Here is a 26,322-nt window from a genome sequence, read left to right on the forward strand (position 1 = left end):
TCTGGCAAGTAACAACGACAACAAAGACTAAAAGAAAGCACATATAATGTCTATTAAAATTGTAAGAAATGACATTATATATATATATATATATATATATATATATATATATATATATATATATATATAAAATATTATATCCTGGAACTTCCATTGTGTAAGGGTATCTATCACCAGAGTGCTGCTGTGGATCAGGCTCCCTGAAACAGAAGGCTCCCTCCCTCTACATTTCTATTGGATTATATTCCATTCTATGGGATTTGAGTACGAAACAGGCAAACAGTTCATTTTAAATTGAGGTGGGGTTGGGGGTGGGTTGGGGGAGACTTCAGCTCCCTCTTATATGGAATTGTGTTTTTTGAATTATTGGATGAGGTTTTTATTTTTATGGTACACACATGATGGTTATGATTTTAAATAGTGTTGGGTGTGTGGGCTATACAACATCATATACAGCTCTTTTGTATGTGTCTGCTACATCTACAGAACATTGGATTTATATACTGATACGTTATGAATAAAGGATCCTGATTTTAAATTCTGTGAGAAAGAAATGAAGATTCTTTCTTGTAGAAAGATAACACAAGTAAAAAAAGTGACCATATTGTAAGACCTTTAGGAAAGTCGCTGAAACCAGAGAAAGTCACAGAATTATGGCAGATCCACTCAGCCCCAGGGCCAATTAACTGTAGCTCCTAAAAATCCTTACAGCCCGGATCAGTACGGGCCCCCTGCACAAGACCATACTTCTGTACTGACCTCAATAGGCCCAGATAGGCATGTTTCTCGTGGACTTCAACACTTTTTTTTTTTTTTTTTTTTTTTTTAATGCTATAGTAATAAACGTTTTTTATATATTTCTTTTTAAATAATCAAAATATGTAATTTGAAACAAATTTCAGTATAATTGGGAAGAGTGTCTGTAATCGCGAAAATATATATTTTTTTATTTTTATGTATTTTGTTTGTTTGTTTGTTTTTGGTCAGACTGCCATACTACAGCTATGGCCAAAAGTTTTGCATCACCCTATAGAATGAACTAACTTTGCTTCAAAAAGTCGAATGAAACCTGCTGAATAATGTTGCGTTAACATATTGAATTACATACCGCTTTATAGTTTTTCATGTACTGGACAAAAAGCTGACAAAAGTTGAGAAATGTGACATTTCGAAATCTAAAATGAAATACTGTACTACTATTATGGCTTCCGGTAGACTTTTGCGATATCATTTTCTAGTTTCTTTGATTACATGATGTTAAATAAAATATCTAAATTATAGAATGTAAATAGTAAGGGTTTTTTATACCCTATCATGCGCTAACTAAACGATTACACTAGTGTATCAGTAAACTGTATAAGACCTGTGCAATGAAGTTTATAAATACATTAGTATTCAAGTAGTCACATAAATATACTAAATACTACATAAATACAGACATAAATACATACATACAGACATAATACATAAATACAGACATAAATACATACATAATACATAAATACATACATAAATACAGACATAATACATAAATACATAATACATACATAAATACATAAATACATGCATAAACTTGCAAAATGCTAACTAGAGTGTTGTTTTTAAAAAATATTCGTTTAAACATATATGTTACCATAGATAGAGGGTTTTACTTTTAAAATATCTGGATGTTTGACGTTATCCACTTTCCATGTCATACAACGAATGGAAGAACTCAAACTGGCAGAAATGTTAAGATTGCTAAACATTGTAAATGAAAAAGACAAACATTTTCTTATACAAAATGGTTTACATGGTAACAATGAGGCGTATTACACAACAGGGTGTGTTTCCCCAGTGCTTTGAGCGCTACATAATAAAGATACAGTCCTGAAGAAAAGAAAACGAAGTGTAAATTAAACATGATTATTAAACAAACCTCCGCAACTACAGGCGGCGCTGTGACTTACTTCACCATTGGCGTTTAGAAAAGGCTATTTAAGTATTTACAGGAAGAGACGTTACTTGGACGGTATGAATAAAAAGATGATTTCCTCAGGAAATTCCTGATTGAAGGGCGTCTTTTAAACAGGTAAGACTGAGCAACATGAATACGTGTATGTGTACAGTTAAAACGTGAAAGTAAACTCGCAGTTTTTTCTTCAGTTAAGGAGTAAGTCTGGTTTGGTTTCTGTTAGGGCGCGTAGTTTTGGTAAAGAAAAGGTGACATTACTGTTCCGGAAAGTCGTTACCCGTATCATGTTTCAGAGAGTTTACCCAATACTTTCCCTGCCTTAATCATAATTAATGACTTCACGAATCTATCGCTGTCTATTTCCTTGATAATTAAAATACTTCTTTAAATACTACGGTATCATTATGAGTCCTAGAAGGAGGGTCACTGAAGCCTAAATATAAAGACTTGTTTCGACATTCTTTTTGGTCTTATTTGGATGGTTAAGATTAAGAATGTCAGCTGTCATTTGTATAAATAAATAAATAAATAAATAAATAAATAAAGGTTTTTAACAACTTGACACTAAACCACACAATTGAATACAGTACAGTGAGGCTAATAGTGACCTGGCGATAAAAAAAAAAAAAAAAACACGCTTCTATCCCGTGGGCCGGCTTGTTGGGAAATCCCCAACCAGCTGTAGAGGCCGGTAAGCCACAAGCAGGTACTTGCTGTGTAGTGTGATAGCTCAACAGGTACATCCACACCCAGCTTTAGAAGCTGGTAAGCCACAAGTAGGTACCTGTACTCCAGTGATTGTATTTAGGTATGGGGAATATAAGAATTACATTCAGGGGATTCAAGTTTTTAGGTAAATTGTCTTAATTTAGGAAACTTGATGAAAGAAAGAATTCAAGCTCAACTAGTTTCTTCAGCAGCCGCCAGAAAAAAGTTGTGTGAAAGTTTCATGGTGTTTCATGGCATTAACGGCTACAAAACAGCATTGGCAAATTAGCACTTATATTACCGCATGTAACCTGATGTAAAGCGGTTCAAGATCATGGGAATGGGGTTCTGGTGAAGCAGCGGTTCAAGATCATGGGAATGGGGTTCTGGTGAAGCAGCGGTTCAAGGTCATGGGAATGGGGTTCTGGTGAAGCAGCGGTTCAAGATCATGGGAATGGGGTTCTGGTGAAGCAGCGGTTCAAGATCATGGCAATGGGGTACTGGTGAAGCAGTGGTTCAAGATCATGGGAATGGGGTTCTGGTGAAGCAGCGGTCCAAGATCATGGAAATGGGGTTCTGGTGAAGCAGTGGTTCAAGATCATGGGAATGGGGTTCTGGTGAAGCAGCGGTTCAAGATCATGGCAATGGGGTTCTGGTGAAGCAGCGGTTCAAGATCATGGCAATGGGGTTCTGGTGAAGCAGTGGTTCAAGATCATGGCAATGGGGTTCTGGTGAAGCAGTGGTTCGAGATCGTGGGCAATGGAGTTCTGGTGAAGCAGCGGTCCAAGATCATGGCAATGGGGTTCTGGTGAAGCAGCGGTTCAAGATCATGGGCAATGGGGTTCTGGTGAAGCAGCGGTTCAAGATCATGGGCAATGGGGTTCTGGTGAAGCAGCGGTTCAAGATCATGGCAATGGGGTTCTGGTGAAGCAGCGGTTCAAGATCATGGCAATGGGGTTCTGATGAAGCAGCGGTCCAAGATCATGGCAATGGGGTTCTGGTGAAGCAGCGGTTCAAGATCATGGGAATGGGGTTCTGGTGAAGCAGTTCTAACTGTGTCAGAGTTGAATGTTTTGCTTGGTCAGAGTATAAAACATAAATGAAATTAGGGCTGCATGTTACAGAATCTGTCAAATGCACAGATTCCAATACATTGTTATTAACGCTTCTGTTCAGGGATCGGTGCCACAAACAGGAAATCGGTGTATATATATATATATATATATATATATATATATATATATATATATATATGTGTGTGTATATATGTGTGTGTATATATATATATATGTGTGTGTATATATATGTGTGTGTATATATATATATGTGTGTGTATGTATGTATGTATGTATGTGTATATATATATATATATATATATATATATAAAAAAATTTTAAGCAAACGATTTGCATAAGAGTGTACTGCTACATTATACATAATTTATTTACACGTATACATTCTTTGAATTAATATTGGGGAAAAAAACTTTCTTTTAAAGTCGTGCTATACGTATTCACAGGGATGTAGGTAAGGGATAAACCACGATAAGTGTTGAATCAGTATCTTGTTTTCGCTCCTTTGTTGCGCTTAGTTCAAACAATTAAAATGTTTTGTCTCTCACAATGTAGGATTGTTGCCATGAGTTTGTTTGAAATGCCACTTACACAGACAAAAGTATGTGTTGCAAGTGAAGATAGTAGCGATGACTGTTTTAGATATAGAACATGAGTGGCATTAGAAAAACAAAAAAGCTAAAAACAAAGGAATGCGAACTTGGAACGGAGAATGACATTTTAGTGTCACCAGACTGCTTTTAAGAAAGGGCATTCTGGGTAGAGAGCAAGAGATGTACGTTTGTTGTGGGATGCATAATTTTAGAAACTCACTAAAATACATTGTTGACTTTGTTTTAAACGTCTGAGTGGTTTATTTTGTTTACACCTGCATTGCTAATAATTTTACTGTTTAAGGGTTACCCCAGAGTGATTAAACAGTTTGTGTATCTGTGCTGATCTGGCCCTTGGGGATTGTGTGAGAGATACCAGGTCCCTAAATCTATCTTATTTAGTTAGGAGGGGAGGGTAACAGATCGTTTTGAAAAACCTAAAACCGATGAAGACTTTTCTAAAAGCACTAGGGTTAAATGTAAGTGGGCTGTAAGTAAACTTGTTTTTACAATGGTAAAACGAAAGAAATGCAAAAGCCGCCTTTACATCTACAACAGCATGAAAAATAAAGTGCACCAATAAAGCACCAAGTCAACGGAGAATAAAACCGCTCCAGTGTCGGTCTTTCTGTTGCACCAATTAGAAAAGCTACATGGAGGCAATTGCCAACCCCCTTCTTTTTTATAATATCCGCCTGTGGCACCACAGCAGTAAGATATGTGTGCGACAGACTGTACTAAATTATTAAAATTAATACATTAAAAAAAATGCGTTTGGTGAAATTTGTAACGTGACGGATTATGCATCTAGCATATTATTAAATGTTTAACCATTTCTTTGAAGTTTATATGTTTTAAACGTTAAAAAATTCCCATCCCTAGATCACGTGTGTAGCTATTGCATTAGATCATGTGTAAACTATTGCATTGGATCACATGTGTAGCTATTGCATTGTTGAGTTGTATTTAATTTCTCTTTCTTTTTTTTTTTTTTTTTTAGGTCCGCAGTGGCAGATGTGCTGAAACACAAACCTTGGCAAAGCTCTGTATGGGAAGAACAAAACAGCTGAAGGAGGAACGCTTTTAGGGTGTTTTTATTCCTCCTTCAGATCGGGAAAGGAACAAGATCATCTTTAAACAGCAGAGCAATAACTAAACATGTCAAACAGTAAAACACACATGACATGTCTACTAGGCGGTGAAAAGGAGAAATGCTAAATATAGATTCTTGTACATTGTATGTGACCGGTGAAAAACATTGTGTGAACCAATGACCAGTAGATAGCATAAAAGGATATTTCAAAGTGTTGAGGGCAGTTGTGCTGATAGAAGGTTTCCCAAACTCTGCTTTTCTGGTGGGATGAGGTTTCCGGTGAATCAAGTGACTGACGAAGTCTGAGGCTATATTTGGACAGACTTCTTCCTAGAGGGTGAGTTTTGCAATGGCTATTTATCCTGTGCTGGAGTGGCACATTTGTACTGTACAAACTCACATAAACCATTGATCCAAGAGTAATATGTTACTGTGATTGGAAAACACATATGAGAAATCAACCAGTCAGCTTTGTGGATTTGTCAGAAGTTCAGTATATTATCCTGTGTACAGATGTCCTACAGAACAGTTCTGAAGTTAAAAAGCAGCAACATGTACAATGTTTGCAATTTTTATAATAGATTAAATCTCTTGTAATAAAACATTATTTTGCACAGCTTGAGCAGTTCATATTTGCTTTATGGCCTGCTTGTCCAAACTGCACGAGATGACAGCTGTTATACAGAATTTGATATCTCAATCTGGGGATATGCGAGGCAGACTGCACCTGCATATATCACTTTTGTGCTGTGACTTTAATGTGCATGTAGGTTCTTTTCAATAATAATTAAGTGCAGCCGTGGTAGGGATTTGTATATACTTTGTCTCTTTCTGATATAGCCTACTTGTTATAAAATAAAACCACAACAAGTGCTTCAGTAAGTTCGCTATCTCTTTTAAGACATGGTAGGATTGTGTTCCTGTGTGGAAATGCATGAAGTATATCCTGCCATTGTGCTGTTCAGTACATTTGAGGAAGTTGAAAGTGGCAGAACTGTTTTTTTTTTTTTTTATCAACGTTAGCTCCATGAAGGAGTCATGCTGCAAATGGAAGTCATGTGACAATTGCTTTTCTTGGCGCTGTAGATCAGGGTTTCCCAATCCTGGTCCAGGGGGACCCCATGTGTCTGCTGGTTTTCATTCCAGCTCAGTTCTTGGTTACTTAATTGAACCCTTAACTATTCATTAGCTTAATTAGACCTTTTTAATTGTTTCCAGCTTTTAAACAGATGGAGATTTCAAGTTAACTATAACTTGAAATTGGCAACTTTTTAGGAGCGGAGAACAATTAAAAAGGTCTAATTAAGCACATTTTTAGTTCAATTAAGGGTTTGATTAAGTAATTGAGAACTCGGTTTCTAATCAGCAGTCACTTTAAAATTTGGCTAGGAGACTAGTGGACGATGCGGTTCTACCCCTAGTGTGTTCTGTAAATTGAAACGTTGCTGTCTCCCTCAGGATGGCTAGCTGTGACACAGAGTCAGACAGCCTGGACAGTACCTGCTGCAGAGGGCTGTCTGTCCTGGGTATTTCCTCAGAGAAGGGGGAGAGTATGGGGAGTTCCAGTGTGGGGACCTCTTACCACCAGACTCCCGACATAGAGGAGCACGCACAGGGCTACGATGTGGAGTTCGACCCGCCCCTGGAGAGCAAGTATGAGTGTCCCATCTGTCTGATGGCGTTGAGGGCGGCTGTGCAGACTCCCTGCGGACACAGATTTTGTAAGGGCTGCATTGAGAAATCCCTCAGGTAAGACCCCGGGCAGAGCGGAGAGATTCTACAAGCTAGGATAGAGAGACACTCGCTGTTACAAAAACCTTCATTTACAAAAACAAAGTTGTCATAGAAAAAGAAAGAGATTTTTTTTATTTGAATTGAAACTCCTAGCTTTCAATTAAAATGTAAATGCAGCTAAGATGGACCAAGTAATATTGTTTTGTAAAAAATAAATACAAGTAATTGTAGTTAACACAATAATTCCATAAAGTTTAACCCTTTTGCACTTCCATTGGTTACATAGGTCTCAAATGTAGAGGTTTGACCAATCGGGGCTCTCCAAAACTTTTTCCTGTTAAGGTCTAGGACTCAGCTAAAAAAAAAACTGAGGGTGCCAGAGGAAATTTTGGGGGAAATTAGAATTTTTTTTAACAATAAGAAACAAACACTAAAAGCCACAAAAGGAAAGTATTTTTCTGTTTAAAAGAACGAAGAAAAAAACGGCTCTCAGTTCCAGAAGACACTACACTCTAGAAAGCTGCATCAACATAATTAATATCAAACTTAAATCGAGGGGAGTTTTTATTATTTTATTTTAAACCTAATTAATATGGTCAGCTAGAAGTAGGGAGATTTAAAATGACCTAATTTCTTCCTTTTTCTCTATGTGCAGTAATCTGTCATGTATCCAACTGCGCTGGGACCAGAGTAAGGGTGGATATGTAAAAAGTAGGATGAATGAATCCTGTTTTAAATACCATTATACACAGCTGTAACCATTACTATATTCGCACAATTATTGTTTTGAGATTCAGCTTTTATTAGGGAGCTCCTCTAAATCTCTTGTTTAGAAAGATACAGGATTAATGCTTGTGACAGAGTAGCCGTCTGACGTTTGAGTGTGCATTCGCTGCTGAGTGACAGGCAGGAGATCGAGATGGAGGTTGAAGTTGATACGCCCCGCAGGTGAACAGGATTTATTTACATATCAACACACTGAACAGCTCACGTGACATTACAGCACTGGCAGCGCACAGAGCTCATACAACACAGTGTACGAAAACGTTGGTTTTCTGGTGCTTCCCTGTAGTAGCTGTGTGATTCAGAATTGCTCTCAGATCTGTGCTTGCTGTCTGTGCTTTCTCAGGGATGCAGGACAGAAGTGCCCGGTGGACAATGAGGTCCTGCTGGAGAACCAGCTGTTTCCTGATAACTTTGCCAAGCGAGAGATCCTGTCCCTCACGGTGTGCTGCCCCAATGAGGGCTGCATGCACAAGATGGAGTTGCGCCACCTAGAGGTGGGTCAGACTGCGGGTTTGGATGTTGTTGCTGGACTCCTATTTTTGAAGGGTGCAGTTTATATAGGTCTTATTTTTGGTTTTGCAGTGCACAGTATAAAAAAAATTGAATAAATTAGAGCAACATATTTATTTTGAGCATTGAAATCTGTTAATTAAACAACATATTGCAGTAGCTGAGCAACTTAATGCAATAACTTTTATTTCTATCTTTAGTTTATGAACAGCTAAAACACAGCACTCCCACACATTCAGAAGCAACGTAAGTGTGAGTGATCACTTAAGTGCACTTTCTCAATAAGAACAACCATTGATATGGCACAATTAGATGAGAGTTATCACTCAAGTGTTGCTTCATTGTGGCTGGACAAAGATATTTAACGGAACAGTTGGCAACCAATAAACATTTTCCAACTCATTTTCTTTTCTATTGAACAGCTTTATTTAGGCTTATCCACCTGTCCCTTTTACATCATGCTTACAGACTGTTCCATCTGATATGACTTTCCCCTTAGATAATGCTCCCAGGGATGCTTTGTTTTTGTTCATTAAAACTACTATTCTTTTACCTGTGACTGCTTATCCAATTGTGATGACCCTGAGTTCCCTCAGTCTTGTTTTACTGACGTGTGCTCTGTGCATTCCCGGGCCTGTCTCCAGACGCATGTGTCTCAGTGTGTCTTTGCCACTGTGGAGTGTCCGCTGTGCCACACTGCTGTGTGGAAGAGCCAGCAGGAGGAGCACATGAAACAGGAGTGCCCACGCCGTGTGACCAGCTGCCAGAACTGTGCCTCCTGCATCGTGTTCGAGGAGCTCCAGGTGAGCACCACACGCTGGCTCTTTTGCTTTCACTGTCTTAAAGTACATAGTGCAGCAAAATATTTCCAGTAAATCTTACCTAATATAGAATGCCATCATTTTGTAGGTCTAAGATTTTCCTGTATGACAAATGTACACCATGGTAAAGGTGAAATGTGATTTTATTTTTTTATTTTTATTTTTTATGATCATTTATTTGAAGTTGTTAGTGAAGAAAAAGTATGGAGCGCGCCTTGCAGATACTTCAGTGCTACACTTCTGCTCAACTGCAAGACGTGGCATGAAGGAATAAGTTGACATCAAACACACGTCAGATAGGAAAAGCAGTGGTTGGCTTCCGGGGGTTTGGGTTCTTTTAAAGGAAATAAATGACAGATATTTAGAATGTTTCATGTTTTTTTCTGGAGAAATATATATTTAAAAAAAAGGCTCTAAGTCCGAGTCATTGGCTATGTTTCCATTGGAGCTGTTAATTTGCTAAAGAAACGTTTAAACTAAAAATGTGTGATTTAGCCCAGTGGAAATGGCTTCATTCACATACATTTAGCTATTATGCGAATTTCAAAAATACTCTAGACTCGTTAGTTCATGCAAATTAATACGCAGAAATTCAGTGGAAACAAGTATATTTGCATAAAAAGAAAACATCTTTGACTGCTTCTGTTTTGTTTGATGAAAACATGGCAAGTTCTAAAGGAATTTGGTTTAATTGGGCAGCAGAAACTTCTTGTTGTGCTCAAGATGCACAAGTCCTCTTTACAGTTAATTGAAGAATATGATGTGGCTGCTGCAAAGCAGACTTTCTATAAAAAATAGACAATTAACAGGCTTATCAGTCTAAGTGATACCGGGTTCCTAGGTGGAGAAGTTAATAGGATTCTTCAAAATACGAACTAAATAAGCAAGTGAATAACATAATAAAGCACACACAGTGATGACATATTCAGTACAAAAAAGGAAACCAAACCAATGCATATGAATTATCAAAAAAAGGAACGCAATATTAGCTATAAAATTAACTACTCTATACTATAACCCATTTGCCACCCTGCCTCCCACTGTTAATGTGCCTTGTTAAAATAGGATATATAAAACTAAGGCTACATTAAAATAGGTTAAAAATGAGTTAATATACAGTTTACAGGTGCATACTTAAAACAAATGGGAAGATAAAAGTAACCCTTTGTACATTACAATACTAAACCAAATATATTAAATATGGTGTGTGTACAGTTATTCCAAATGTTTTGCATCACCCTATAGAATTAACTTATTTTGCTTCGTAAAGTCAAATGAAACCTGCTGAAAAATGCTACTTTAACATATTGAATTACATACCGCTTTGTAGTTTTCCATGAAAAAATGTGACATTTTGAAATCTAACATGAAATACTGTACTACTATTGTAGCTATCCTTTTGTAGTTTCGTTGATTACATGATGTTAAATACAATGTTGAAATTATGTTCATATAGTCTCAATCCTTATTGCATTGTTTTTTTTTAGTTTTTCATGAATTGTAACAGTAGAAAATAATATTACAGCAGGATGCTGAAAAGGTCGACTTTTTTGTAACAAGTCTGATTCATTCCTTTAGCACAGTATAAGGATGCGCTTGGTATCATTTAACACATTAAGTTGGATTCGGTATGGGGCTCCAATGCGTTTGCAGGTTTGCAGGTTTGCAGGTTTCCCTCCTGAAGAATCTTTAAGAAAAATGTACTGTTCAAAAAGGGGGATTTGGGCATGAAATGCCCAGTGTTCAGGATGCAATACAAATCAGGGCTAAGGGAGATTCAATCAGGGCACACTATACACAGGGTGAATTGCAGGAATATGTTTTATAACCGTTATCAGATAAGGATATCGGCTCCGGAGTGGCGCATCCAGTAAAGGCGCTCACCGCAGAGTGCAGGATGTGCCCTATAGCCTGGAGATCGCAGGTTCAAATCCAGGCTATGTCACAGCCGACCGTGACCGGGAGTTCCTAGGGGGCAGCGCACAATTGGCTGAGCGCTGCCTGGGTAGGGAGGGCTTAGGTCGGCAGGGAAATCCACGGCTCACCGCACATCAGCGACCCCTGTGGCCGATAGGGCGCCTGTGGTTCTGCAGTGGAGCCGCCAGATCTGTGTTGTCCTCCGGCACTATAGGTCTGGTGGCTTGCTGTGGATCTGCAGTGCGAAAAATGACGGCTTGGCAGGAGCACGTTTTGGAGGACGCGTTTTCCAGCCTCCGTTTCCCGAGTCGGCGGGGGGGTTGCGAGCGGTGAGCCGGGGATACAGATAATAATTGGGCATGCTAAATTGGGGAGAAAATTGGGGTAAAAAAATTGGCGACAACTAAATTAAAAAAAAAAAATAATAAATAAATAAATAAATAATAATAATAAAAAAATAACTGGTTTATCAGACCATGGTTTCACCAGCAGAGCTGCAGCACCTCTAGCAGTCAGAGGCTTGTTAAAGGAATGCTTGGATGAGAGGAGGTACAGGGCTGATGCTTGCAGACAGAGTGTGTAACTGGAGCTCACATTGACTCTTCTGCTTCCTGCAAGAGGCAAAGGAATGCACCCAAAGTAGACCTTTTAGACCGCAAGCCAGCCATCGGAGTGGCCTTGGAAAGTTTGAATTAAAGCAAGCACTTGTAGGATCTCTTCTAAAACTCGCTTTTCTGTGTTCTCCTGACAGTACCATGACCAGGAGTGCCCCCTAGCGAACGTGGTGTGTGACTACTGCAGTACGGAGCTCATCCGGGAGCAGGTAAGACGAGTGGGAGGGGAGAGATCTGGACACTTGCCTCCTCCTCTGCAGGGCTGTGTGAGGAATCCAAGAGATTCGCTTCCATTTTTGTTGATGTACATTTGGGAAAGTAGAGGAGAGGGTACCTCCCAAAGAATTGCATGTGTTTGTTTCTCTGCTTGGGTTTTTCCAGTGTTTTGTAAAAATGACAATCCCTGTACCAGCACTGGGTATCCTGACAGAACAGTTTACTGCTTCATTAGCCTCCTTTGCTTTTGATCGGATAACAAAACTGGTTCCTGAAGGTGTACACTTTAGAGATGCCAGTACTTGTGTTGACAACCACCTAATTTACAGGAGATTTTAGTTAAATAATAATATAGAACAGAATATTAGTGCCTGCACGTGTTGGGCTATAATTAAATATTCTACAATAAACAGCTGAAAGTTTTTCAACTGAATTCTCTCCAATAACATGTGGCTAGATAGTTTCTATAAACCACAGCGGTTGTTAGTAGCTGCTGTTATTCATATCCTAGTGTAAATATTTAGACGTATTCAACATGTAAAGCTAACCATCAACACAGAATCTTAGTGGGTGGTTTTATACAGGTTGTTTGTTTTTAATAGAAAAAGAAATTCTGAATTCTGAATGGTTAAAGATTTTTAGTGTTTCTGATACTAATAACTTGTTATAATTAAGACATCTTGGGCATTTTACACCAAAATAAATATCTTTCATTTTAATAAGGTGTTCCTAGTTTTTATTTTAAAATGTTGTCGATATACCTTTCTGTTAGTCAAATATAATATATAGTCAAGTGATACTTGTCATAGCTATAGGCAGACAATTGTCATTAGGTTTCTGGAGATGTGTACCCAGTCTGGTGTGCCCCTCCTGCTTCTAGTAGTAAATCTGGAGATGTGTACGCAGTCTGGTGTGCCCCTCCTGCTTCTATTAGTAAATCTGGAGATGTGTACCCAGTCTGGTGTGCCCCTCCTGCTTCTAGTAGTAAATCTGGAGCTGTGTACCCAGTCTGGTGTGCCCCTCCTGCTTCTAGTAGTAAATCTGGAGCTGTGTACCCAGTCTGGTGTGCCCCTCCTGCTTCTATTAGTAAATGTGGAGCTGTGTACCCAGTCTGGTGTGCCCCTCCTGCTTCTATTAGTAAATCTGGAGATGTGTACCCAGTCTGGTGTGCCCCTCCTGCTTCTAGTAGTAAATCTGGAGCTGCGTACCCAGTCTGGTGTGCCCCTCCTGCTTCTATTAGTAAATCTGGAGAGGTGTACAGGAACTGGGTAATAGTGCAGGGTTTATAGTTAACCCTCTACGTCATGCACCAAATTAAAAGAAACTAAATAAACACATACAGTATAACAGATAAAAGGCACCTTTAAACCAGAAATTCTTTTTAAAAAATAAAAATAAATCCCCCCCCCCCCCCCCAAAAAAAAAACTGCAAACCTTTGACACTGTAAAAAACAGTGGTGAATCTTCTTAATCATGTATATACTGTTTTCAAAAGAAACATTGGGAAAGGTGTAAGGTGGGCTCTCAGCTATTCCTCAAACTTTAAGGAATGTTTTTGTTTGATTTATGAAATGACATTTGCAGTTTAATTAACTGTTTTAGAGATGGTTTATTAGTTAATTCTTATTTTAACACTGTTTAATGTAAGAATGTTCTTAAACACTCCATTTGATTAGAATGGGACTCCTCTTTTAAATCACAGTCCTTAATGTTTTGTGAATAAGGCCCATGTATTAATTCCCAATATCATTGAGAAACATTTGGTGGTTGTGCTCAAGATGCACAAGGAATTGTTTCACCCCTGCAGAGCTGTTGTAAAGAGAGCTGTTGTTCTCCTGTATGCGAATGTCCAGTAGGAGGCCCGCATGCTCACTGCTCCTGTGTGTGTTTGTGTTCCAGCTGCAGTATCACTGTGAAATGGACTGTCCTCAGGCCCCCGTCGCCTGTACCTTCAGCTCCTTCGGCTGTCCTGAGAAGGTGAGCTTCTGGAAAGCAGGGTCCAGCCTCGCCTGCATCCTTGCTGCAAGGCTCCAGCACTTCAGTGATCTCACTTTCTTATTGTTTCAATTGTATGAAAGACAAGCAAAGTGCATGCATACATAATGTTGTACTTTCAAAGTAATCCTGATAAATAGGCTTTTGTATCGTTTTACAACAGTCTTACCTGTGTTTTACTATTGGGTTTCTATATGAAAAGAATGATGCCTTTAAACGGGTTATAGCTTATCAAACAATGTGTGTTAACTTGCATTTGCAGATATAAAAGATGCACATATTATAGCAACCCGTATATTAATTCAATCAGGTTTAAGGTTAACGTCAGTATCCTGGACTGAGCGGGGTTGTTTCACCGTTGTCTTAGATGTCTGTAGCCTGAGAATTTCTACATGTGATGTCATCAGTACACACAGTGGCAGTGCTAGGCTGTCCATTCATTTTTCATCTTGTATTGCAGATGCAGCGAAACAAACTGGCGCAGCACATGCAGGATTACACGCAGATGCACTTACGTTTGATGGCACAGTTCCTGCTCGGTAACCGCATGCCCGCACATCTTCCAGAGAGTTCTGATCTCCACTTCGCCCCGTCCCCCTCGGCCGGGCCCATCCCCCTGCCTCTCTCCCTGTCTGGAGCCGCTGCTGCAGCCCCCTCTCTCCAGTGCCAGTGCTCTGCGGCTCTGCAGGACCAGCGTGAGACCCTGCAGCAGCTGGAGGCCCGTCTAGTCAGACAGGACCACCAGATCCGGGAGCTGCTGGCTATCAAGGAGACGCAGAGCACGCAGGTGGGCACTCTGAAGAGGCAGGTGCGCACGCTGGAGGAGAAGGTGAGCGAGCTGGAGGCGGAGCAGTGTATTGGCATCTACGTGTGGAAACTGGAGAACTTCTCCAGCTACTTGAGTAACCAGGAGGCCGAGCAGCCTGTGGTCATCCACAGCCCTGGCTTCTACACGGGCCGGCCCGGCTACAAGCTCTGCCTTCGGCTCCACCTGCAGACTCCCAGTGCTCCACGCTGCGCCAACTACATCTCCCTGTTTGTGCACACCATGCAGGGCAAGTATGACAGCCAGCTGCCCTGGCCCTTCCAGGGAACCATCCGCCTCTCCATCCTGGACCAGACTGAAGGTGTTGTCCAGCAGAACCACGAGGAAGTGATGGATACTAAGCCGGACCTCCTGGCCTTCCAGCGCCCCACCGCCCAGCGCAACCCCAAGGGCTTCGGCTACGTCACTTTCATGCATCTGCAGGCCCTGCGGCAGAGGGAGTACGTGCGGGACGATGCACTGCTGGTGCGCTGCGAGGTCACCCCGCGCCTCGATGTGAGCAGCATTCGCAGGGAGGGGTTTCAGCCCAGGGGCACAGAGCCCCCTGTTTAACATGGAGGTTTGGCAGGGGGTGATACTGAGTCACTGTTGTTTCAGCAATATTAAAGACAAGAAACAATATTACACAATGCCAGTACGGTGCTGATTCGATGTGATGAATACTCAAGGTCAAACGTTACGCAGTTGTATCATGGAGGTTGTGTATCGTAATTGGAAACATCAATCATATAAATTAGCTTACCTATTTCCTTTTTAAAAATATATTGATTTTCTACATAGATCCCTGGATACAGCAAAGATAGTGCTGTTTTTTTGTAAACACTGCAGGGTGTTCTTTGGGTCAATTACAGTGCTTGTAATTTTAATGGTTTAATTCGCAGTTCAGAAGCATGCCAAAGAACTGAACTAAATGAGTTCCAACTGCAACATGCTAATTAATACGAAGATTCGGGAAATAAGTTTAGCCAACATATACAAGTGTTGGTTAAACTAAACTGCAATTCTTTTTTAAAGTGAGCTCCACACAAACAAATATTATCTGTCATTTAAAGATTAAGTGGAATTCACCTAAATAATTTGTACTCTTGCATGACAATCAACACGATTTGAACACTTTAAAAATAAAACCCCATTGTCCTCTGCATATTAGGGATGGTAAAGCAGAGTAAAAACAATAACAATTGAGCACAGCAAATGCATTGGAAAAGAAACTGATCATTAACATGCAAAATAGCCAGTGAAAAACTTCTAAGGGTTGCAATGTTGTATTAAAAACAGTACATTGAAGTACGATATTCTATTGTGGCTGATGTGATATGCACATACAGAACAAAAGTGTTTGTGTGTGCAACTCATTTAAATGGAACAAGCACTGACAGTCTCTAAATTCACATAGTAATTTACTTAAAAGGTACGCTGCAATTGACCCAAGCACTATAAGCAATAACAACATACTGCAGTGCCATTACATAGTGTTGCTCAGCACTTGCCAGGAGCACTGCAAATGTTGACTTCTTAATCCCTCTGTAACTATTTACATGCAATCCATTTTTAATAAGCACACCTTCATTGAATGTTTACTGACATTATTTTAGTGCCCTTGTTGTAATGAATACAGAATGTTAATATTACATCACTAAACAGTGTCATTTATTGTTGGTCAGTGAGTTATATAAACACTGGATAAAATCCAGAGACATAGATGTGATCTCAGGCTTCATTCTGGAACCCTAGAACAGCAGATTCAATGCGATCACTAGTTGTGTGCCTTAATTGAAGTCCAGCCATACAGACCCTTTGCTGACTGACAGATGCAGTGTACACCTGTGGTACATGGGTTTGTTTATTTCAATGAAATTGCTCTGCATGTGCACCTCAGTCCTGATCTGAACACCCCCTGCCATTCAGTCCAGGACACCTCTCATTCCAAACTGGGGCAATTCTTGATTGTGGGCAATAAACTAATTTCACCTTGGTGAGATACAAACCCAGCTCACTCCGATGAAGTGAACATCGTGCAGTCTGTCATTTGTTACATTTTCCTTCAATGGTCATTGTAATTATCATGATGAATCCTCGAAAGAGACTTGATGACGTGACAAACCTGTCCTGAGACCACCCCGTGATCTTCAACAGTATGGTCTCCAATATTTTAAATACTATTTTACCTACGGATCCCTTTATGCCAGAAAATAGCGGCACACAGTAAAATCTTTTTTTTCTAAATTGTGTGTTCTTTATTATGAGTGTTAACTGGTGTCAGTGTTTTGTTGTATTGGATTGAAATTACATTGAGAGAGTAGTAGGAACAAAACGCAAACTAAAAAACAGGACAAAAAGTCACTGCTACTAATGTAAACCTGCAACCTAATTCAACTACAAGCAACTAAACAAAATGAGTGAGTGGTGAGCACTGTCATAAATGAATGAATTTAGAAATACTAAAACAAACTTAATTACAATGACAAACGTTTTGACTAGAAATCCTTCGAAGACTCAAAGACTTATTTTCTAAACATTTGTCATGGAATTTCATTTTCTTTTAGCAGCATGTTCTTTGATTCTAAACGTTTAATACTGCACTAGCCACCATGCTTTTGTTGTTATTACCTGCTTTACAGAACTACTTCAGTGATTGTTTGTTAAATAGGTGCTGACAAAAGTCTTCTGTATAATTATTATCCAAAGGGAATTATATATAAAAAAAAAAAATGTGAGCTGCAGTTCAAACTACTGAACACTGGAGGGAGTCTTAGGGTTAAAAACACAAGCACCATCTATTGGTTTTGATACCTTGTGACCAGAGGCTGACTGGCATTGTTTTAAACTAGGGGTTTCAATTTTAAATAAATCATAAATAAAAATAGAAATATTTCAAAATGCAGCCACACAGTAATTAGTAGTAGTAATAATAGTGTTTGGGAGAGTTTGAGCTCTCTTTAATCTCTTGAAGGCCTCTTCATGCAGGTATATGCCGATACTGGCTGCATGCCCACTTCCAGGCATACAGGTATACCATCGATTACAGCTCATTCAATATTGGGACGGAAAACCTTGTCGTCAGGAAGTACGGGCAGTATAGTTTTTGAAATTCAAAAGACTAGCAAACAAAATACTACCATACATCTTATGTGCAGTTCATTCATTATATAGGTATCAACAGTCCAGTTTTGAAAGAAACATATATGTTTTTTTATTTAATACATGGTATTAGGTCAAATAAATCTATGCTTGCAAGCCATGCTTTCAGTTGGTGTTGCAATTGCTTGGTGACCTGGAGGGTGAAATTGTCCCCACCCCTTCAATGGCTTCTTTCCTGACATTAACCAACCAGCTGCTTCCCCTATTGACTCACATGCTTTCAGACAGTAGTACGCTTTGACACTGCTGAGGTAAAATGCCCCTTGAAGTGCACGTGCAACAGCTATCGTGAGAATAAAGCAAATAATGTGATAACTTTAATTACCTTAATAGTACTAGATACCATGTTTTCTATAAGGAGTTTATTTTTTTAACTACATTTGAGACCCATGAAGCTAATGGAAGTGCAAAACAGGTAAGACTTATGGAGTAATTGTTAGCTAGTTTCATTAGACAAAAATAATAAAACAGAACAGGACAAGTAGTTTTATCATATTTTCAGGAATCCAAGGCATGCTATCTAAGAAGTGTATACAGTAGGAGGGCTGCAGCTTTAACTACCTAGGAAGGGGTCTACCCACAGGCTTCAACCCGCTCCATACCCTGGCAAAGGGACATGCTGGCAACCAACCAAACAAACAGAAAAGCACTTGGCAGCAGCAGAACAACAACAGAACCTTGTGGGTGGAAAGAAAATACAGTAGATTGAGAAGATAGCAGGGAGGGCCAGGCAGAGCTCCTGAAAGTAAATACAGTAGGTTGAGAAGATAGCAGGGAGGGCCAGGCAGCGCTTCTGAAAGTAAATACAGTAGATTGAGAAGATAGCAGGGAGGAAGGGCCGGGCAGCGCTGCTGAAAGTAAATACAGTAGATTGAGAAGAGCAGGGAGGGCCAGGCAGCGCTTCTGAAAGTAAATACAGTAGATTGAGAAGATAGCAGGGAGGAAGGGCCAGGCAGCGCTGCTGAAAGTAAATACAGTAGATTGAGAGGATAGCAGGGAGGGCCAGGCAGCGCTGCTGAAAGTAAATACAGTAGATTGAGAGGATAGCAGGGAGGGCCAGGCAGCGCTGCTGAAAGTAGATCATTTAGGAGGGAGGGCACTTGGGCCAAAAAAGTGCAGCAAACTGGGAGGGGCCTGAAAAGCAAAACCGAACTGGCAAAAAGATATAATACTATGAAGCAAAACTTTTCTCAACCTAACTTTGTACCGTTTGTAGTGTGGTGTCTGAATGAATGACTGTGGATGAGCTGTGGACTTCATTGACAAGCTACAGCAGACCCTGCTGGTCTGGCGCCTGGTGAGCTCAGATGGACACCTGCTGGACTGCTCTTTATCTTCCAGAGGTCGGTAGTTCCCCAACATCCGTTCTCGAGTTCCTGGGTGTAAAGAGGCAATTGGATTGGTTGTGGGATCGGAGGACGTCCACTGACCTCTAGTTCTGCTGAGCTGTTGTGGTGGCGAAATTGTGGAGAGAATGTGGGATCAAATAATTGGGCACACTAAAAAAACTAAATTAATACATGACAAGATGCAGAAAGCATAGTGAGAACATATGAAACGTCAGACAGTATAAATGAAATTCGAATTTGCAGGCAGCGTTGTCTTTACCCTGTTTAAAACCAAGCACAATGACCCAACCAGCAGTCAGAAAAACATACACTTTAGACTTCAAAGTTAACAAAATCTTTCATATCTAAATACAAGTATATTGTAAACCATTAATCATGGGCTATCAAGCCAGGCTGAAGGCCTGCTGAGGTAAATGCAAGGGCAGGCCTGGGAGTTAAACCACTGGGCAGGTTGTGTCATGATAATCAATACCCACTGGAGTCATTCCTGCTCAACAGAACCCCTCTTGTGTTTGATTTGGAAAGGATAATGTAAATACATGTTTTGGATTTCAGAATAATAATTACAAAAAAAAATGTAAAACAGTTTTTTTCTTAAAATAATAATAAAAAAAAAACACAATCAGGCTTCAAATATTTCCCAATGTGTGTAGCGGCAGTTCTGGGAGAGGAATATGTACATGCATCTCATTTTATTAGTTCAAGTGTTTATTTAGCATCAAAAACCTTCAGAATCCTACAGAATCTATTGACTTTAATCACTGGTTTTGCAGATCTGTAGAAAGATAGAAAAATAGAACTTCTTCTATAGTAATCTATAGATTTGTTTTCTTCTAAGGGAATTTCATTTAATGTATTTGTTCTTAATGTATTTATCTTGTTCTGAGTTGGCATTAGCAGTTTCCACGCTTGTCACTTCGCTCAGGATCTGGCTGTTCCATTGATGGATCTGAAAGTTCTCCCAACAGCGTCACGTCAGGGAAGTATTTGACATCTCAAAGCCACAGACAAATCTTAAAAATCTGTTGAGTTAACCAAAGTTACAACTGAAGACCATAATGAAGTACTTATTTTTAAATAAATATACTAAAAATAAATATACTAAAAACTAACTTCCAACCTTTACAGATTCCCAATACACATGACAGTGTGCTAGACATGAGACAGACACTCTGCTTCACACAGAGAGTTTATTAGGAATCCAGAAATAGGACTACTGTTGTGCTGGGGAAAAAAACTGCTGTCATAATGTTGGGAAACTTTTAGACACACCAATGTTAGTCCTTGACGTGTCTGATTGAAGTCCTACCCAGGAGTCTGGAGGAGGGAGGAGGGAGGAGGGAGGCTGGAGGCTGTGTCTGACTGAAGTCCTACCCAGGAGTCTGGAGGAGGGAGGTGGGGACAGGACGGGTAGCTGTTAGTAGCAGACAGGGGACAGCAGCCTTGTCAACCAGGGGCTGGAGTAGTCTGCTTCCTCTGAAGGACGCAGGAGACCACAGAAGAGAAGAGCAGGTAAACTCACACATTAACATCACAGAAAGCAGGGCCAGGGTGCTGTATTGAAGACAGTAGAGGATAATTTGAGTGCTTCCTTCCATCTGCTGCTGCTGACCAGTCACTATCATCACAGGATGAATAAGTCGAGATCTTTATTTTCCAAAAGGGATCCAAGTCCCTCTTAAAAACACAGCTATTCAGAAATAATTCTTCTCTCCAATTACTGAACACGTCCAAAGATCTTTGAGAGAATCTTTGCCGGCCTCTGTATTACAGTGCTCTCAGGTTTCTTTCACCAATTAGTTCCATTGTACAATTAAGTAAAGGCAAATTATCAGAGGAATACCATCGTTATAATGGTATAAAACTAGCCAGATCCAACACAACTTGTTTCTTGCTAGTTTCTTGTATTTCTTATTTATAACAATTGGCCTCTACCTTGTGTGATCAAGTCAGACATGCCAGAACTGCAGGGTTGCAGTATTCAAGATGTTAGTTAGAGGACCTGCACTTATATTTATCTTTGTTCTCTTAACATCCCTCTGTGTGTGGTCTGTTCCAAACCTCACCTCAGCTGAGGGTCTCTTTATAGAATGAGTGCCTGTACTGATCCTGCAGATACAAAGAGGAGAGGGGACCACTAGAGGAGGTCTTGACCCTCCACCTCACTAACTCTCCTGTAGATGAACCCAGGTCTGAACCATTCCATGTAGGCACAACTTCCTTACGAAGGTTTGGGCCGACCTGGTCCCATCACTAGGTGTGTGGACAGCAGTGGTCCTGGGGAGGTTCTAGCTAGGCGCTGGGCAGCTCAGTTCAGGGGAGCCCTGCATTGAGATCATGACCAGTCCCCTCTGGCTCTCAGTGATGTGGGGCTTGCTGACAGTGTCGGTTTGTCCTCCTCTACCATCCCAGAATGCATCATGGAGGCGACAGCAAGGAGCTGGAGGTTGGAGTGTGCATTGGCAATGGTGTGCCTCCGGACCCCACCCAGCTTCTCCAGATACGCCTCTCCTTCTAACTCCACCAGGGGCGCCAGAGAGTCTGGGGCATGCTGGGTAATCACGATCTCAGGCCCATAATGCATCAGGCCCACCACCTTCTGATGAGACTTGGACATCTGGCTCTCTGAAACACAGACCAGCAAACAAATGAGTCTGTGGAAAGACCAAGAAAGTCCAAGGTACAAGTAAAAAACGAAATGAAACTCAATCTACACAATATCACAGGACACACAGCATCGAACACACACTGGGAATTACTAAAGACATATGCTGCCCTAAAGATTTGTCAAACATTTAGGGCAACAAGTGTACATGCACTTTGTAGGAGTTACTAGAAAATGTGTGATAGTGTAAAAATATTAAAATAAGCACCGTGCACGATTTTTGCCTGGGTCTTTGTTCTTAACTTTTCAGAAGCAACAATTTTACAAAAACAATGTTGTCTGCTGTGGGAACTAGGTCTCTAATCAGCCACTCAGTACAAGGATAAACATTCAATACAAGGAATGGGAACATTACAGGTGATTTAGGGCAACCAAAACAAGACAGGTTAGCTCTAAACAAATAGCGCCATTTTACTTCATTGGGAAGGAATTCCATTCTGACGTTGGCCAAGGAGATAGTAAAACAGAAACAATACAATTACAGCGATAGAACACTCTCAAACTGGAACCCAACTATGACATGGCAAAAGAGTCTGAATTAACAGTCTGAAATAAACATCAAGTTTATATTGAACAAGTATTAACTGAAAATGTATACACACAGAAAATAGGTTGCCAGTAATGTACTTTAAATAAAAAAATTGGAATTACAATTTTATCAAATGCAGACACCACTGATGTCATCTACAGGTTGTGGTTTACACATACAATGTTTTTTATTTTTCTATAATGTCAGCGCTGTCTCAATCAATAACCCAGGTGGAGCCCAGGTTCAGCAGAACACAATGACGATAATTCCTGCACTCTGATCGGCACTCTTGTGAGAATGTTTTCATTGCTTAACTCTTTCGAAACTGCATATTTTATAAATGTTTACTTACTGTTTAACATTTCTGAGCCCTTTCCAAAGGATTTGCAGAATGGCGAAAAATTATATCTATTGTTAGGTTCACAAAGGAATTCTCAATGTAAATTCCTCTTCCACTAGCTCCTGTGTGTCTGCCTACTTTATCAGCACGGTCCTACCCAGTTATTTCTTGTTAGGATTATGACATGCTAATGTGAAAGGAATGGCACCCCGGATTGAAATGAGACATATAAACAATGGATATGAGATCATGTGTGTGTTAAAACAATGTGACACTTTAACCCTCAACAGAACTTCGCCTCGAGAAACAGAATAACATTGAGTAGTGGATATCTGAAACCTTTAGGCATTCATCTTCCACAGCCTGCTCCTTCTCCACCCTTGCCCCTCAGTGGTGGAACAACCTACCGACGGATATCAGGAGTGCTCAGTCCCTGACCACCTTCCGACGCCTCCTCAAGGCACATCTGTTCAGACAGCATCTGTAAACCTCACAATTCTCGACTATACTGGACTATATGGCACCCAATTGTACCAGTACTTGCAACAGCTTGTACTTGCACTGAACTGCTCCATACCTCAACTACTGCTCCTACCTAGAACTACTTACTATATCTTGTATTTGATTTTACTCTTATAGGTATCCATATTCATGTTTTTTGCAATTGCTGTTATATGAAATCCTTCTCATCCATTTATCGTACTTACTACATGCTCCTAATAGACTTTACTCGTATTAGCAAGTATTTTTACTATAAGTTAACTGCTCTTAGTCGAACTCGCTCTTAAATGTAATTATTTACTGTATTCTATATTTTGCTCTTATTTGAATTTGACCTTATTTTCTACTGATTTTACTGTACTTTATAACTGCTCTTATCTGTAATGTGATATTCTGTAATGTGTTCTTCTATAATGTGATATTTTGTACGATGATTTTTTGTAACAATTTTAAGTCACCCTGGATAAGGGCGTCTGCTAATAAATTAATAATAATAATAATAATAATAATAATAATAATAATATGACTCCAGTATGTAGCAATATTAGATCAGAGGACCAGATGAATGGGTGGTTATATTTTGCAATGAAAATATTACAAAGTTGGCATCTCAAAATGGCTTCTGAGATATGAGCCGTTTAGGTGGATTAATAAGAACGTATACAGGGCTGCTTAATTGTAATTGGACTGTAGTGGGAAAGTGGAAACCAGCTGTGGGAATTGTGTTGAAAAATTCCTGCAATGAGTTCCCAACCCTACCTCTACCCCCAAGCCCATTAGTATTTAAATAGAGGGTTTCTTTTCTGGAGAAGACATGTACAGTGGGTAGCTTATTTGAGGATGCGCGTTTATTGCAGACAGGCCCTGGGCCAGGTGAATTCAACACAGCAGGACGTTTTCCAAAGAGGCTAGAGTGACTAGCAGGAAGACACTTGTGTGTGAGGGAGTGAGACTCACCCAGCAGACAGGGTGCTCCTGTCCTGTCCAGGCAGCTCCCCAGATAAGGAGACACGACACGTTCCACCAGCCTCTCCAGCTGGGAGTACTCCTCACAGGGACCGCTGGGATCATGGATCCCCTGAAAATAGAGAAGCCGGTTACTATAGCAACGCACGCACACGCACACAAACACAGACACACACACAGTATGTAGTTTGACATATTTAATCTGGGTTTCGATGAATAGCTATAAAAAGACAGATCACTTGTTTATTGATGTGCTGAGTTATATAAGTCTTCCTACACTGCTAAAAAAAAGATGTTCCTTTCTAAGATACTATAAGTCTATATATGCGTGTATATTTAAGGAACACTGGCATTGCGGTGGTGTGTTACAAGGTAATAATGTAACTCCTGACTCCATTTTATTTGAAGGATGTTCACTTTGTGAGCAGGGCTCAGGTATCTCTGTGAAGCATTTCATCAGTAAGCAGTGGTTTTAGAACTCTTACTAAACTGATGTAAATGCTTTTCAAGGTCTTCATTCCAAGTGTGGACCCCAATGAACCAATGGTGTCTGTCCCTCTGTCTGCCTGTCTGTCACACTGTACGTGGTGACTGCAGCAACTGCCTGTTCTCCTTTATCAAACACTCCTAGCCTCTGAGAGGCCTTCCGGATTACATTTGGGGATAATCCCATAAACGGTTCATTTTAAACACAGTTTATGCGTGTATGCGTGTACAGTGGATTTGCTTGCTAACACTGTTGCAGTTCAATGGATTTTGCCACCATCACTATTGTGCCAGTTCAGCTCCTGTCCTGTAACACAGGACGACTGTGTAGAACGAGTGTTCCTATGGAAACCATAGTCCTTGAAGGACTGGAGGCCCATAATAAAAGCACTTTCAGCGTAGCAACAGCAACGAGCTAGATTCTAGACATGATACCCCAATAGATATGGTGATACAAACACACACACTGTTCTTATCACGAGTTAAGGAAATGCTTTTGTAATAGAATCTTTTCTGACAGGATACATGAGTTTATACACCCTGAAAAAACCAGTCTAACCTCTCACCCAGTGCGTCAGACAAGAGTTTTTACAAAGCAAGACTACACACAGGAGTGCTTTCTTTAATGTCCTTCATGTATATATTATAATAAGTAAATACAATATACACAGACGATGGTCACAACTTTATTCCTTCCAATAATCTGGAAACTGTTTCTTCATAACCACCTAATGCTGAACAGTATCTGTAGTAGATCAAAATACTCACATATGAGAAATTGGAATAAGTTGTTTACATGAAGTAGCATTCCACTAATGTTGTGCCAGATAGCATGTCTTACTCTGAATACAGGGAGGGAAAGGAGGGAGAGAGGAGAGATGGGGAGAGAGGAGAGGGGGAGGGAGGGGGAAGGAGAGAGGAGAGAGGGGGCGGGAGAGAGGAGATAGGTAGAGACAAAGCATGGAAGGAGAGGGAGGGGGAGGAAGCGGTGTGTTCCTCACCTGAAGGATGAGCAGCATCTGTGTGATGTGAGGGAGGGAGGGATGGAGACAGAAGAGAGAGGGAGGAGAGTGGAGGAGAGAAGAGGGGATGGAGGAGAGAGGGGGAGGGAGAGGAGAAGAGAGGAGGGAGAGACAAGAGGAGGGGGGAGGGAGGAGGGAGCGTGAAAAGTGGGGTGTTCCCCACCTGAAGGATGAGCAGCATTTGTGTGATGGGAAGAGACAGGAGAGTAGGGTGTTCCCCACCTGAAGGATGAGCAGCATCTGTGTGATAGGAAGGAGGGCCTGCTCTTGAATGCAGGGCAGCAGCTCGTCCAGCGGCAGCTTCAGCAGGACCAGGTCCCGGAAACCCAACAGGGCCATCTGTCTGATAGTGAGCTCCTGACCCTGCCAGGAGACAGGGAGAGAGGCGTCATACTACAGCTTCATATGCACAGCTGACCTGGAGAACCCAACGTGCTCATGAGAAGACACTCTTACACTAGAAGAGACAATGGCACTCACTGC

At 40.5% G+C, this 26,322-nt stretch overlaps 2 protein-coding genes across 3 annotated transcripts in view; one reads left to right on the forward strand and one right to left on the reverse strand.

Annotated features, from left to right (window-relative positions):
* Positions 1 to 1,948: 1,948 nt before the first annotated feature.
* Positions 1,949 to 17,066, forward strand: LOC117432247 (TNF receptor-associated factor 6-like). The gene is made up of 8 exons (XM_034053875.3): positions 1,949 to 2,071; positions 5,329 to 5,758; positions 6,880 to 7,170; positions 8,285 to 8,435; positions 9,096 to 9,254; positions 11,941 to 12,012; positions 13,919 to 13,996; positions 14,475 to 17,066. Exons 3-8 carry the CDS (start codon positions 6,881 to 6,883, stop codon positions 15,390 to 15,392), a joined length of 1,668 nt encoding a protein of 555 aa, XP_033909766.1. The 5' UTR covers positions 1,949 to 2,071; positions 5,329 to 5,758; position 6,880; the 3' UTR covers positions 15,393 to 17,066.
* A 717-nt stretch (positions 17,067 to 17,783) lies between these two features.
* LOC117432249 (proline-rich protein 5-like) overlaps positions 17,784 to 26,322 on the reverse strand; it is a 50,127-nt gene continuing 41,588 nt past the window's right edge. For both annotated transcript variants that reach the window (XM_034053876.3, XM_034053877.3), the window contains exons 7-9: positions 26,062 to 26,202; positions 24,323 to 24,443; positions 17,784 to 21,955 (exon numbers count right to left, since the gene is read on the reverse strand). In XM_034053876.3, coding sequence (XP_033909767.2) covers positions 21,666 to 21,955; positions 24,323 to 24,443; positions 26,062 to 26,202 — 552 coding nt within the window. In that variant the 3' untranslated portion in view covers positions 17,784 to 21,665. The remainder of the gene's footprint in view (positions 21,956 to 24,322; positions 24,444 to 26,061; positions 26,203 to 26,322) is intronic.

Source organism: Acipenser ruthenus, chromosome 27, assembly GCF_902713425.1.
Source record: "Acipenser ruthenus chromosome 27, fAciRut3.2 maternal haplotype, whole genome shotgun sequence".
NCBI classification, from domain to species: Eukaryota; Metazoa; Chordata; class Actinopteri; order Acipenseriformes; family Acipenseridae; genus Acipenser; species Acipenser ruthenus.

What these genes read in the sequence shown, in the direction of transcription:
- LOC117432247 (XM_034053875.3), top strand. Translation starts at nt 6,881, where the DNA reads ATGGCTAGCTGTGACACAGAGTCAGACAGCCTGGACAGTACCTGCTGC. An exon ending in CGGAGCTCATCCGGGAGCAG is followed by an intron (nt 12,013 to 13,918) that starts GTAAGACGAGTG and finishes TTTGTGTTCCAG; the next exon opens with CTGCAGTATCACTGTGAAAT. An exon ending in CCTTCGGCTGTCCTGAGAAG is followed by an intron (nt 13,997 to 14,474) that starts GTGAGCTTCTGG and finishes CTTGTATTGCAG; the next exon opens with ATGCAGCGAAACAAACTGGC.